A 15,098-nucleotide genomic window follows, 5' to 3' on the forward strand; every position below is an offset into this window, starting at 1 on the left:
AGTACTTTCTCTTTGCCCTTACAATTTCCCTTTATAAATCTATAGGTATAGCTACACAAAGACTAATGTGTACAAGGATATTCAATGAAGCTTTGGTTGTAATAACAAAAGATTGGAAACATTTAAATGTCCAGCAAAGATGAATTGATTAAATACAATGAATAGCTGTGAAGCTCTTAAAAAGATTAAGCTAGCTCTTTATCTACTGATAAGGAATGAGTTCCCTAATGCTAAGTGAAGAAGTAAGGGAGGGAAGGAGGGAGAGAGAAAGAGAGGAAGCAAAGAAAGGAAAATTCCAAAGGGAAATGAATGGTCCTTGCAAGAAGTAAAATAGTTGAGCATAGCTGAATTGAAGAACATGTATAAGGACCCGGAGGGAGATAAACTGGAAACATAAGCAGCAGTGAGGTCCTAAAGGCCCACGGATACTATGCTAAAAGCTTTGAGGTGTCTTAAGGAAGATGGAGAGCACATAAAGCATTTTAAGGAGGAGAATGATAGGGTCAGATTTACTGTAACTCCACAGCACTAGGTGGATACAGACCAGAGGTGAAGGATAAGGTGGAGGCAAGGAGGCCAGTTTGGAAGCAATGACAGACTCAGGGAAGAGAGAAACAGGAAGAAGTAAGGTGGACCAGATGCACTGAGCAACTGGACATGAGGAGTGAGGGAGAGGAAAGAGTCTGAGATGTTGCTCAGAGGCCAGACGAGGTCACTGGCTGAGTGATGGCACCATTATGAGAAATGGAACACAGACTGACTGCTGGTTTGTGGTGAAGGGGGAGGGTACAAAGCAAATTTAATAGACCTGGTCTCTAACTTTTAGCATGGGAAAAGCTCAAGTAACACTCTAAAATTTGAAGAGGCACAATTTTAGTCAATTTTACTGTATTTGTCAATATTTTTCTAATAGCAAAGTATGTAATACACCACAGGGTAAGTTTATACAAATTCCAATGTTTATTTCTTGGAAGACTAGAGATGAGACGATTACATAAAAGCAAGGGTTGTCGAATTTTTGTTTTTGTTTTTTTCCCATCAGGGCCATGTTCTGTTTTTTGGTTTTTTTCGTTTTTTTGGGGGGGGGAGGAAGATCAGCCCTGAGCTAACATCCGTGCTAATCCTCCTCTTTTTGCTGAGGAAGACCGGCTCTGAGCTAACATCTATTGCCAATCCTTCTCTTTCTTTTTGTTTTTTCCCCCAAAGCCCCAGTAGATAGTTGTATGTCATAGTTGCACATCCTTCTAGTTGCTGTATGTGGGACGCGGCCTCAGCATGGCCAGAGAAGCGATGCGTCGGTGCGCGCCCGGGATCTGAACCTGGGCCACCAGTAGCGGAGCGTGCACACTTAACCGCTAGGCCACCGGGCCGGCCCTGTTTTGTTTTTTAAACAGCTGAAAACAAGTCTGAGCAGTGATTTATTCATAACAGAATCAATTTGAGAAAAATCCCAAATTGCAGATACTGGCAAAACCACAGCACTCTTCATTAAGACGTGAGAGAGGGAAAACAGCCAAATGATAAACTTAAGGTAACACCAACTAATATCCTAAGGAGAAAATAACTGGAGAATTTACTAGTACTTAAAAATAATATCAAGAAACTTTGAGTGTGGAGTTTAAGGGCAAATTTGAAGGATGGTGAAAATAAAATTGAAGCCTTCAGTCAATTTCAGAGAGAAACAGATTAGCCTCTACTTTGCTGTCTTTGCAATCCACAAGTCCTAATTAGACATTTAGAATTCCTACTGTGTAATGCCTCTGTTTTGTTTTGCTTCCAAGACAGAGGGAAACTTTCCCATGTCTTCTATTGCAACAGTCATCTTAGGTTTTTTATATTCTATAGGAATATAATATTTAGAATGAGGGACGTGCGCCTCTTCCCTACTCTAGTCACCAAGAACGTCCTGACAAACTGGAGGGCATGCTCAGAAGTAGAGGATAGGATTGTAAAAGAGCCATGGAAATAGGAGAAGCTGCTGAAGCAGCCTGAATGAAAGAGGACATATCAACTGTCTCAACATAATAATAACACAACCATTCCGAAAGCCTCCACAAGGTCAGAGTAGGAGTTTGCTAGGGTGGAAGCCACAGAAGACATCCAGTTCAAGTTACCGCAGTGGGAGTGGGTGTTATCTAAAGAATGGGCTGCCTCGGGAGTAGATAAGTGTCCTACCAGAAATGTTCACCCCAAGAATGCCTGGTTACTTAACAATATTTGTCTAAAGAATATAAGCAATAGAGGAGACAGGACTAGAAGACTCTAAGGATCCTTGGCAATTCTAAGAGCCCAAATTTTCTTAACGTGATTAAAGCAGGGTTTAAAATTTCCTAACTTTCAGAGTCTGATATGACTTTAAATGAATTACATGAACTTTAAATGAGTTTAAATGAAGGATTTTTCAAAGATATTAATTTATGTAAAACGATAAGAGATAATGAATGCTTTTAGAAATCAAATACAATATATTTTTTTAAAACCCTGAAATGTCATAAATATATGTGTGAAATATGATATGGGGCTATTCTTGTTTTGATGATCATATATACACAGACACACATTCTAAAACATGTCTTATTCTAGTGATATTTCACTAAAAGATATCATAAGGAGAGGGAAAAATCTTAGACATTTCAACAGCCTTAATCCGTCTTTACGTTGCTATTTATGAAAGACATTGAATTATAGAATTGTAGAGAAAAAGGGCATAAATAGTTAAACACCAAAAATTCCAAGTCAAATAGCAGACTCACTCCTAAGGTTAGCATAATTCAGATATCCCCTTGCTGGTTCTCAACCAGGTTGCTCAGCAGAATCACCCGTGGGCGCCCAGCCTTGTCCAGACCTGCCTGGCATGCATTTCTCTGACAGGTAATGAAGCTGAGCGTCTCTTCTTATGTTTATTGGCCATTTTCTTTGAATTGTCAATCCCTATCATTTTCCTATTTTTTCATTTTAATTCATTTGAGTTATAGAATCTCTTGGTTTATTAGAGATGTGAAGCAATTCTGTTACACGTTACATGCAAATATTTTTTTCTCATTCTCTCATTGACTTTTTTTGTGTGTTTAGGATAAACACTAAGACTGAAATCACCAAGCCTAATTGTTGCTTTATAAATTCAGCATGTTCTTCAAACACCTGATTAGAGCATCTCTTGCGGTTAGCAAAGCTGATGTTTCAACTAAACAGAAATGATAGAAATGATCATCTAAGATACTTTAACATTTCAATGGAGTTTTTTCATTGTTAAAATTCTTGAACATCACTAGTACTTCATAAAATACTAAAAATTTCTCAATGTTTAATTTAAATGGAGACTTCTTTAGATACACACCCTTATTTCTGGCTTATTGTGTGCATAGTCTGTCCTTTTATCATTTGAGAATGGAGAAACAAAATGTCATACATCTCCTCTATCTCTACTGGCTTTTTAACTAGCTTGAAACGAAAATATAAATCATCATTCTCTTTTCCAGAATTCTCAGATTGTTTGATTGAGCCTCTTTGATCCTTTATCTAGCTAACACTACCTCTGACTTTTCCTTTTGTTTTGCTAGGTAGGGTTGGGGGAAGAGGGGAGGGAGTCCTGAGCCTCAAAGTGGATGAGAGAGTAATAGTTTTTACTCACTGATATATCACTTTTCTCTTATTCTTCTTTTAAACTAGTGTGGGTTGTTTGGTTTTTTTTCTGATTTTTTTTCTATTCCTCTCTTCCAAGTATTTAATTATTTCTGTAATGACTTTTATAAAATGAGTTCTATATTTTTTTTAATGTATTGAGTTCTTCCTTTGTGTGGAATTAGGGAGACAGAGATAAACAAGGCATATTTTTGCTCCTAAACTCAAAGAGCAGGCCGGGGATATAGATACTGTAGTCTGCTGAACAATGGCCCCAACAATGTCCATTCTCTAATCCCCAGAACCTGTGAATAGTGACCTTACATGGCAAAAGGGCCTTTGTAGATGTGATTAAGATTAAAGACCTTGAGATGGGGAGAGTATCCTGGATTATCCAGGTGGGCTGGGTCTAATCGCATACGTCCTTGAAAGCAGAGAACCTTTCCCAGCTGTAGTCAGAACCAAAGAGATGGCAGCATAAGGAGAATTCAACCTGCTGTTGCTGGCTTTGAAGATAGAGGAAGGGGCCAAGAGCCAAGGAATCTGGGTGGCTTCTAGAAGTTGGAAAAGGTAAAAAAACCAGATTCTTCCCTAGATCCTCCAGAAGAATCACAGCCCCACTAACACCTAATTTTAGCCCAGTGAGACCTGCATCTAACTTCTGACCTACAGAACTGTAAGATAATACATTTGTGTTGCTTAAGCCATCAAATTTGTGATAATTTGTTAGAGCAGCGAAAGGAAATTAATGCAGATTAATTGCTCTCCACTAAGTGCAAAGTAGCTCAGACTGTGGTCAGGGTAGAAGGGAGGAATAAGCCAAGTGCTTAGGGGCCTCAGTGTTGAGCATGGCCCAACTGATAGAGATGAGAAAGTACCACAAAGGAGGAGGCCCCCAAGTTGTCCTTGAAGTATTAGGATTCGGTCAGTCACAGGAGGAAAAGAAGTTCCTTTCAGACAAAGGGATGAACACCCAAGCCAACATTACAATGTGTTTGCATATCAATTTTCTATATGGGCAAAGTTGTGAAAAGCTTAGAAAAGGAATATAAGTACTTTTGGCAAAATAGCAGCCTAGATACTCTGAAGGATCTTTCTGCTTTCCAACAACCGTATGGTGACTAATGCATGCTTTTTAATGCATCGCTGGGATTCCAAGAAATAAGAAAATACCCAAAGTCCTCCATCCCACAACAAAATATATGGTAATGGCCATCTATGTAGCTCAGACCCACTTTCATGCTGAAGACAACTAAAAAAGATGAAAAAACCCAATCACCTAGAAATCACTAAGACGCTAATAATTACCAGGCATGAAGATGGGAATCTAAAGAGGTGTGCCCAGCATCCAGAGCAGTTTTTGTCCTCGGGGGGTTTCCCATCCAAGAAAGGTGGCGAGAGGCTGAGTGGCATAAACAAGGAACAAAAAGTGCTAGCAACAAAAGAAAAGATGGGTAAATTTGACTGCATTAAAATTCAGAACTTCTGTTCATTTAAAAGAAAGAGTCAAGTAGAAAAACAAGCTACAAAGATATTAACAACACAAATACTGAACAAAGAATTTGATTTCAGATTATGTAAGGAACACCAGAAATTTAATAAGGCAAAGACAGTGCAATAGAAAAATCTTCCCCAATTATAAACAGACATTTCACAGAAGCAGCAGAACAGATGGTAAATAAATATGGTCAACTGTCACCAGAGAAAGGCAAATTAAAATAAGATACCGTTTTACACCCACTATTAGCAAAATGAAGAAGTTTGACAATACTACGTGTTGACAAGAATATGGATCAATGGGAACTCGTATACACAATGGTGGGAATTTACAATGAATTGGTTCAAGGACTTTGGGAAAAAATTTGTGATATGCTGATATGTGATATGCTGTGATATACTGATGATATACTATTTTTAAATGTTTACATATTCTACCACCCAGCAATTCCCACTTTTGAGTATATATTCTAGAAAAACATTGGTGCGTGCGCACCCAAAGCTGTGCAGAAGGGCATTCATAGCAGCACTGATGGAATAGTGAAAAAAGTGAAACAGAAACAATTGAAATGATCATAGACAAGGCAGTGGTTAAATATATTGTGATATATAATATAACACAAATATTATACAACTGAGAAAGTAAATGAATGTGTATTAATTATAATGTAGTAACAGCAAATTGCAGAGAATTACATATTATAAAACAAATTTTCTAAAGCCCAGAAAAACTTAAATAATAAATCATTTAGAAATACATTTAGATACAGTAAAATGTATGGATTAATTATCACATTGAATGAAAATAGTAAGTTGCAGAAGACTAGGGTATGACACCATTTTTATAAAGCTCTAAACTAAGCAAGACTATGTATTGTTTAGAGATACATAGAGATATATGTGGTTTTTATATGTGAAATTATGTATAAAAACCAATAGCAAGTTGAAATGGTAAACACAGAATTCAAGATAGGATATTGCTGGCAGGGATCGGGGGTTCGGATGGTGGAGGGGCACACAGGAAACTTCAATAGAATTGGTTACGTTTGGTTCATTCTCTGTGTGACGTGTTCACTGGTGCTCATCTTATTATCATGTTTTTTAACTTACAAGTATATTGCATATATTATTTGTAGTCTCAGATATTACATAATAAACATTTAAACTACACAAAATTGTCTTTGCTAAGATGGTTGTTCTTCCAGCTCCTGCCTCCTTAAGTGTTCTTTTTTTGTGCCGCAAATTTGAATAAGGGTCACAGGCCTGAGAGAAGAAATGTGTCATGAGATGATATATACAAAGGCTGTCTGAGCTCAGCTCAGAACTAATGATCTTCCCAGATTGCATGTTTCAAAATTATTATGAAATGACAGAGCCAATTCTCTACTACTCTGTGGGGTCATATTTCAGTTTGGTGGCTCATTTTTCAGTTTAAGACCTATCTTTAAAATACCCTGCTCAAGAGTGGATGTGGACTTCAATAGTTCTTGCCTGTCAAGTGCCTTCTCATTCCATCCTCCTAAAATTGAAAGTTGCGTTTACACATTTTAAAGGAAGAGTGGGAAAAGTTCCTTTATTTAAATTACAATTTTTGTTTTAAATATAAAGTTTAAACACACAATAAAGGCTTTGTTACCAAACCTCTTGGAGGAGTGGGGAGTGACAGTTGTTAATCAATTTAAGTCATTTCAATTCCAATTGGTTTTTTATCACTTTCAGGGCAAATGAGGCAAAAATCTGACCACCCTTGCCACCCCAACTCCTATCCTGGTGCCTCTCATCTCTCAGAACATTCCATCTTGCTGGATTTCCCCCAAGCAGAGTATCTTTCTTATCTCATTCCTATACATCGCCTATACACAAGCATGCTCCCATCACTCCTAATTCCCAAACCCAAGTCCTTCTCCACCACCTACTTTTTGCTACTGGTAGGGCTGTGAGGGATTTGGAGGACTGAGATGGGTAGGAGGGATGAGGGGGGCCAGGGAGGAATGGAGGGGTGGGCTGGGGCAGGAATTTAATCCAACATAATACATAGAAGAGGAATTAACAGGAATCACAACCACATTGTGTGTTGTGGAGTCGAGCCTGTGGATTGAGGTTGCACAGCCTTGAGTCAAATCCCCAGCTCTGCCATTTGTCAGTTGGGTGACCACTGACAAATTACTAAACTTCTCAGGGCCTCAGCTTCTTCCTCTGTAAAAATGGTTAATAATACCTACATCCCAGAGTGGTTGCAAGGATTCGATTACATTTATACATTCTAAGTACTCAGTATACAATCAAATATGGTACTTTATTTGTATTGGGTGAATATGTGGAAGTTATAGAGGTTCTTTCTGGGCTTGTTAATAGAGACGTAGATTTGACTCATTACAAATTGATTTACTTGCTCATCCTTGAATGCAGATTTCTTGACATTCCTTTTCACTGTTGAATCTATTTCCTGAGCCATTACAGCCACTGAACCAAAAGCGGGCACAAGAGTTGACCTGTTGGTCATAATACCATCGAACCACATATTCATCACAGTTTCCAGGATTTAGGGCTTCCAAACATCTAGGATCTAGGGTGAGAAAAGGATAATGTGTTATTATAGATTTTTCTCTCACTGAAAAGATGAAAAGTAAAAGCTTTGTGAAGTTTATTCTCCATGCCCACTAACACACCAGCTAGGAAAATATGGTTCAAAGTTAAAGAGTTCCCTAATTCCCAAACTTCCCCCATCACCTGAAACTCTACCATTAGATAGTCATTTCTTTGAAAACTTCATGAAACCCCATTAAAAATGCATATTTCCCTGAAAGCATTACACTGTGAGCCTTCATTGGCTAATACTTTTGTGGGGATTAGTTGACAGGAGAAAGATGGGATTTCTTCATTTATTTTGGATTTGATTCAAAATCAAATTAATATTTGGAATAAAGATGATTTCAGCTTTCTGTACACATTCCCTTCCAGTCTGTTCACAGAAATCACCACTAGGGTCACATGTCATTGTGCCTTGTAAAAAAGGAAAATCCCTTTAAGTTACAACAAAACCTAAATGAAGGACCTCCTTTATATCACAATTTTCTTTGAAAAAGAGCAGCTCTTGCAGGATAATAAAAACATGCCCTTCTAACGTCAGTTTACGAATAAATTTTAGAAACACACCCACTGTAAACAAAGGAGCGTTACAACAATAAAGCCATTTGTTTAATCCCTTTTTATTTGACAGTACTCTTTAGTGCCTTGATTGTTATTTCCTACCTAAGGAAGTGATTCCGAGGCGAGAGAAGCCACAAAAAAGACCAAATAGGTACTTGCTGAGACTTGTGTTCTGTGAGAGGGTTTATATGTCATAAGCTTCATTTCTCAATAGCAAAACCAGCCCTCTCTCCACTTCCCGCAATCATTTCCCCAGATTTGGAATATGTCTCTATTCATTTATTTTCTAAAACTAAATGAAGATTCTTTAGACTAAATGGAAAGGAGCAGTAGATTTTCACAACCTCCACTCTTAAAAATAGGAACTAAATAACATATATTGTGTAACTTGTTTTCAAGCCAATCTAAGCTTCTTTCAGGCAAGGAGATTGTCTCTCTCACGTGTTCTTCAGAAACTATGTATATAATGATGAATTTCTATAGATATTAACTCCATAGAAAATACATTGATGAATTGGAATCTAGATTCTAGCTCTTTTCTCTTTCTTCTACAATCTAGGGATCAAAAATGCAAATGTCTGTATGTGTGAAGTTCACATGCAAGACAATAGGGAGTAGTACAGACTATGGCAAACATGAGCACACAATCCTCTCTAAAGGCATTCAAATTAATAATAATAATAAACACTATAAGAACTTTCAAATTTTTTATTAACCAGATTTGTTCCACAGCCAGCCAGTTTTCTAATTCTATATATAAAAAAGTGAAAAGCATCTTTCGTCCTCCCCATTTAGAGTCCAAACGTGTTCTGTCTGGATGAGATTTTAGAGACCATCCTTTCTGTGCCTTTCTCACACTATAGAAGCAGCAGCAGATTCGCAGATGTCTCCTACCTTTGTAGACCAGCTTTTCCAGTGGTAAGATCAAATTGGGACTTGGAGTTCTGGGTTCTAGACCTTCTGCCCCATCTTCAGAGGGGCTGAGTAATGGCCCCTGTGTGGTGGCAGCCTCAGATGAAGGAGTGGTGGCCAGGCTGTGAGTCCAGGTAGGCTCTGGAGGCTCACTCTCTTTGTCCTGGGTTCTGGGGACACTGAACTACACACAAAAACATCACATTTTCGTTTCTGGTGATATCAAGTCAAAATAGCTAGTTAGCTTTTGGGAACATTTAAGGAAAAGTTCAGCATTGCTGCTTCTCCCCAACTTTCCAATATTAATTATTTCGATAAAAGTTCAGGGAATGACGCTGCTCCTCTATGTCATGCATCCCGGAATACCTAAGTTGTGGATTTCCCCATCACTTCGTGTGGGTGTAAGTGTACACACATACACACACAGAATTCCCTCCTCCAGGCATGGATACTTTCTGCTGGGCCTTCCAGAGACATCCACACACAGGGAGTGAAAGACACAAGGTCAGGAAAAATTTATCTTCATTCTCAGTCACTGGCATGAGGAGGGAAAATAACCGCTAATTTCCTTAACCTTTTTTTTTTTTCATGGCCTTTTTCTCTGCATTTCCTAACACTAGAGAACTTACCACAAATATCTCCCAGAAACTCAACCAATTTTGAGATTGGGAATTGGGGTGGGAGAGGACAATAATACAGTCAAAATAAAAGCAATCATTTTTCATCTCATTTGACTGTTTACCCGAATCACAGCTGCAAACACCTTTGCCTGCCCTTCCGGTCATCCAGACCCCAGATAATGCCAAATGCTTCAGGATGCTTAGCTTCTAAGAAGTTCTCAGAAATGTTTGCTATCTAAGGAACAAAGGAGGATAATTTCAAAATCAAGTTTTCTGGACTAAAGTTTCCAAGTTTCATCTAAATTTATGATATGTAATGAAACAAGGAAGAAAAAGTGTTTTGTTTAAAAAAAAATCATGTTAAAAATAATAAAAAAAATAAAAATAAATAAATAAAAATAAAAATAAATAAATAAATAAATAAATAAAATCATGTTAGTTATTCTTGTCTGTAATTGCCAGGAGCTAGGCCAATCTTTTACAAGACTAATTAAATTCTTCTTTCTTTGGACCCCAGCCTACAAGAAGTTGAGTCAATCATTCATCTCAGTCCTGACCCAGGGTGGTCATTTGCATACTGTGTTCTCTTGTTTGTTCATTTGCTGTTTATTTATCTAAACAGGCAAATCTGTGAAGTAGGTAAAGTCATTTTTGATGCTTTCTTACTCGAGATTTCTGTCATCCTGTGACCAGAGCCAGCTGTCATTACCTGTTCCCTGTCATCTGAGCTGTTCTGCTTTTGATTCTGTACACACACAGGCACACACACACACAGACACAAAAACACAGGCACACTCACAATGGAGGGAAGGGCTAATCAATACTGTTACCCATGTGTGTTATTTTTACAGTGATTAAAGTATCAGGTAAATCAGCATTTCCGTTGAACTGCTCTGGTCATCAGCCCTGTATAAAAGGCACTCAATTCAAGTACAGTAGTGACTTTTCACTAGTCTCAAAATACAATTTCTGGTACAAATACAGGTGAAAAACGGGGGGTCACTTGAGATTCCTCTTTCTTTCAGAATGATCTTCTATGTACATATGATGCTTTGAATATGAACTTTTGTTATAATCATAGAACTAGAGAATTTTAAGGCTAGAAGAAAACTTTCTCAGTATCTCATTTTCTATGGGGTAATCTAAAGCTCCAAATGATTAAGGAACTTCCCAAAAATTATTGGTAAGCTAGGGGCAAAATCTGAGAAATGTCTGTTTCAGGAAAGAAATACTGTCATGTTTTTGCTTGCATATATTTCACCGTAAGCAAAAAATAAATTAAAAGAAAAGCTTGACTGAGGAGCAGTTTATCAAATATAAAAGCCAAGGAACATTAGGCTACACTCCAGATATGCTGTCTGTCAGGTGAGAATGTTCCTTTGAAGAAGCATGCTGGGCAGCACGGCTTTCTTAAAAGAATTAACTCAGCCCTTAAATCGTTACCTTGTTCAAGTCTTAAGGCCTCATGAGTTATTCTTTACTTCTTGTAAGTTTAGGAATATGTGTTTTCTTTCTCAATCGCATGATCATTAGGGAATTTTGAGTGCTGGAGCATTATACCTCAGGTTCCAGAACAAGTGAAATTAATTTTTTTCATAAATGAAAATAATTTTATCTTTTGGTTCCGTGAGATTTCAGATTAGTATTTAAACAAATGCATCATTGTTATGGTTTGCCATTTTTATCATTTTCTTCCTTACTACAAAAGCAAACATGTTTGTTGAAAAGAATTTAGAAAATCTAGACAAGCAACCAGAGAAAAATGGAAATCACAAGTGATCCCACCTCCCAGAGAGAATCATTGTTGATATTCAGGTGTATTTTTTTCCGGTCTTTTTTCTATGTGCATACCCTTTTTTTTTTAAACAAAAAATGTACCGTATGTTTAGTTTTCTATGTTGTTTCTTTTTTTTAATTTAATATATTATGGTTGTTCCATACATTTTACTATGACTCTATAACACCAGTTTAAATATAGAATATATATGTAGCTGCAATGGCCTTTTTTGAATATTTAATTTATTTCCTTTTCTTGTCCTGTTAGAAACCACGTGACTCATTGCTGGGTCAAAGAACACACATGATTCAGGCTTCTGAGACAGTCCTCAAAAAATTTTACAATTTGGACTTTCACTGGCGAGTGTCTTCTCTTAAACTATCACCACTTTCTAGATATTATGATTGAAAAAAGAGCTAATTACCAGTTTGATAGGTGAAAAATGCTTCAGCTGATCTGCATAGCCCTGCCACCATCTGTCTCCTCCACACGTTTTTAACCTCACCTTTCACTAACCCCAGCGCGTCTGGCTATGATCTTTCATCCCTTCCTCCTCTTCATTCTGCCTCAGGCTCTCAAAGTCTACCCTCCCACCAGGGTCCAGGAAAAGCTGGTTCCCACAGGCAAAACCTCCCCAATAACCCTGTCAATGCTAACGCTCCGCTCCCCTCCCCTCCCAGATAGTGCATAGTACCTTCCAACACTTCCATACTTGACCCTGACCATACAGAAGTTAACCTTTAGTCCTATACTATCTTGTACCATTTCCTGTTTCCCATGCATAAATATTATTTCCTTGATAAGAGAAGTTAAACCATGCCACATTTTCTTTCTTTTTCTTTTTCCTTTTCTTCCTGTTTCTTCCTTTCTTTTTTTCTCTTTCTTTTCTTTTTTTTTTTTCTTCCTTCCTGTTCTTCTTTTTAAAAATCTTTATAGCATAGAATAGCAAATACTAGCCACTAGATAAATTCAGAATGGGTTAGAGCCTTTCTGCTACATTCATCTTTAGGTTGAACTTAATAGGGCTATGCAAAACAGAAGAAAGGCAGAGAGAGAGAGGGAGAAGATGGACTTTGGGTTAATTATTCAGTTTCTCTAGGTTTTAATGTCGTTTTAAAATAAAAAAAGATTAGACCCTAACATACCTTCCAACTCTAAAAGTGGGATTTAAGCAGCCCAAACTTTACTGGTAGGATGTACACCAAATTCATAACAGTAGTCGCTTCCAGAGAGAGGAGGAGGAGAAAGAGACTCTGGAGGGAAATAAGCCAGGACTTGAACTTTATCTGAAGCATGAGTGAGTGAACAAATGGAAACACGGGTGGGCACTCAGGTGTTTGTTATATGTATTCTTGGCTCTTTTTATAAATCTTAAACCTAAAAACAAATGACTGCCGACCAGCTCTGCACATTTCTACTCTTGCCATACTGGCCAGCCTCAGAGGAGATGAATGGTCCCAGCTCCAAGCAGGGGCTCCCTACTGTGAAAAGACACAGAAGAGGGGACTTGGGGCACCTGAAAGGCTGACACCTGGAGTGCAGGGCTGCTCCATGCAGCTGGACAAGCAGATATGTTGTCATTATCCCCTTTCAGCCTTAGAGCAGATCATGAAGGGGAGAAAGACAGATTTTGAGCAGCATTCTAGGAACGGGAATGCATGAGCTAAAGGAGGATTTCTAACCAGGTGCCTCATGATTCCAAAAGGTCGTTTGGTTTCTGATTTCCAAACATTTTCCTCATAATTCATTACCCAGAATCTTGCATATATTACAGAGCAGCTCTTCAAATCTGAGCTCATGTCTTCTCTGGATGAATGCTAATAATCATCTGCATTAGCCCATGCGTTCAGACTTAGCTCTTCCCAGCAGTTCAGATCCAAATATCCCCCAGCTGGCTGTGGGGATGCTGCTCCCGACAGTTGGCTCCTAGCCAGTGCCTTCAAGGTGCCTGGCTTCTCAGGCTTCTGACCTTGCTGGACCTTTTCCAGGTGATAACATTTCTTTGCCAGGTCTCTCAGCACTTAAGTGCTTACGCTGAATGCTCTTTATTTGCATTTAAGGTTGCTGAGGCCGGTCAGCAGCACCTGGAGTCTGGGCCGCGCCTCCCCTGATTGCCTGCAGCTTTCCTAGAGGCGGACCGCAGGATTCTATTCTGTTTACACCTTCCCCTTCATTAGTATAACGCCCTCCATTCTGGCATTGCCCAGTAAACATTTCTGTTCTAATCACATATTTTTAGAGCAGGAAAAATATTCTGGTAATAATCCCTTATTTTACAAATGAGGAAACGGAGATCTCAAGAAATAGGTGATTCATTCAACATCAGGCAGCTGTCAGATTTCATTTCTAAGATGTCATTCATTGTGAGATACACTATAAATTTAAAAAGCCTTTAAAAAAAGGCCACCACACACAAAATAGATGCATCCCAATCTCTCAAGTATAATAGGAAAAATATAAACTCTGGAGCCAAGGAAAAAAAGTATTTAGCTTCAACATCGAGACTATAAGCTAAGTTTCCTGACTTCCAGGTCTAGGATATTTCTTCTAGATCAGTTTACAATGTTTTTTTGCCTCCTCCATAGGATAGGAGCATCTCATATTCTAAGAGTAATACGTCTATTACTAGCAACATACGATGCTTACACAGCAGCTTCACATAACAATACTAATAATTAGTTATGTAGGATTTTATTAAGAAGAATTTGAGTTTTTTTGACCACCACAATGAGAGAGTATTAATTTTATATTATAAACAAATTATAGTATTGACCAATATAACCATATCTGCATATGTGGCTTATTCAAGGCCACTTACCAATAATTAGGTATGATTTCAGGAAGTCAACTTAATTTTCCTGTCAGTGGAGACACTAGTAAACTAACACTAGGCTCAGTCCTGTGTCTTTTGAAAGTTTGAAAACTCCCAGGTTTTTTGAAAGCATTGATTATGGCCTTTGAATAGGCTACTTCATTTAATAGTCAATATAATATGATTGAACAACTTACGAAATTTTTCTTGAATAGGACATTAGGAGAAAATATAGATGCACTCAAATATTTATGTTATTGCTCTTAATCTACTGTCATGGAGGCTTAATACCAAGTTAAAATATATGCCATAGTATTATAGACAGGTTGTTAAAAAATTCAGCCAAAATGGAATTATATATAAGAGAAATAATTCAATGATGTTATTTTTTATATTTCTTTTTTTATTTTTATTTTTTGTGAGGAAGATCAGCCCTGAGCTAACATCCATGCTAATCCTCCTCTTTTTGCTGAGGAAGACCAGCTCTGAGCTAACATCTATTGCCAATCCTCCTCCTTTTTTTCCCCAAAGCCCCAGTAGATAGTTGTATGTCATAGTTGCACATCCTTCTAGTTGCCGTATGTGGGCCGCGGCCTCAGCATGGCCGGGGAAGCTGTGCGTTGGTGCGCGCCCGGGATCTGAACCGGGGCCGTCAGTAGCGGAGCTCACACACTTAACCGCTAAGCCACGAGGCCGGCCCTATGATGTT

General features: G+C 38.1%; 1 protein-coding gene across 1 annotated transcript in view; it reads right to left on the minus strand.

The window, feature by feature from the left end:
* Nucleotides 1–7,511: 7,511 nt before the first annotated feature.
* Nucleotides 7,512–15,098, minus strand: part of COL28A1 (collagen type XXVIII alpha 1 chain) — a 152,170-nt gene continuing 144,583 nt past the window's right edge. The window contains exons 33-34 of the mRNA XM_058568763.1: nt 9,226–9,364; nt 7,512–7,684 (exon numbers count right to left, since the gene is read on the minus strand). Coding sequence (XP_058424746.1) covers nt 7,512–7,684; nt 9,226–9,364 — 312 coding nt within the window. The remainder of the gene's footprint in view (nt 7,685–9,225; nt 9,365–15,098) is intronic.

This window comes from Diceros bicornis, chromosome 3 (assembly GCF_020826845.1).
Source record: "Diceros bicornis minor isolate mBicDic1 chromosome 3, mDicBic1.mat.cur, whole genome shotgun sequence".
NCBI lineage: Eukaryota > Metazoa > Chordata > Mammalia > Perissodactyla > Rhinocerotidae > Diceros > Diceros bicornis.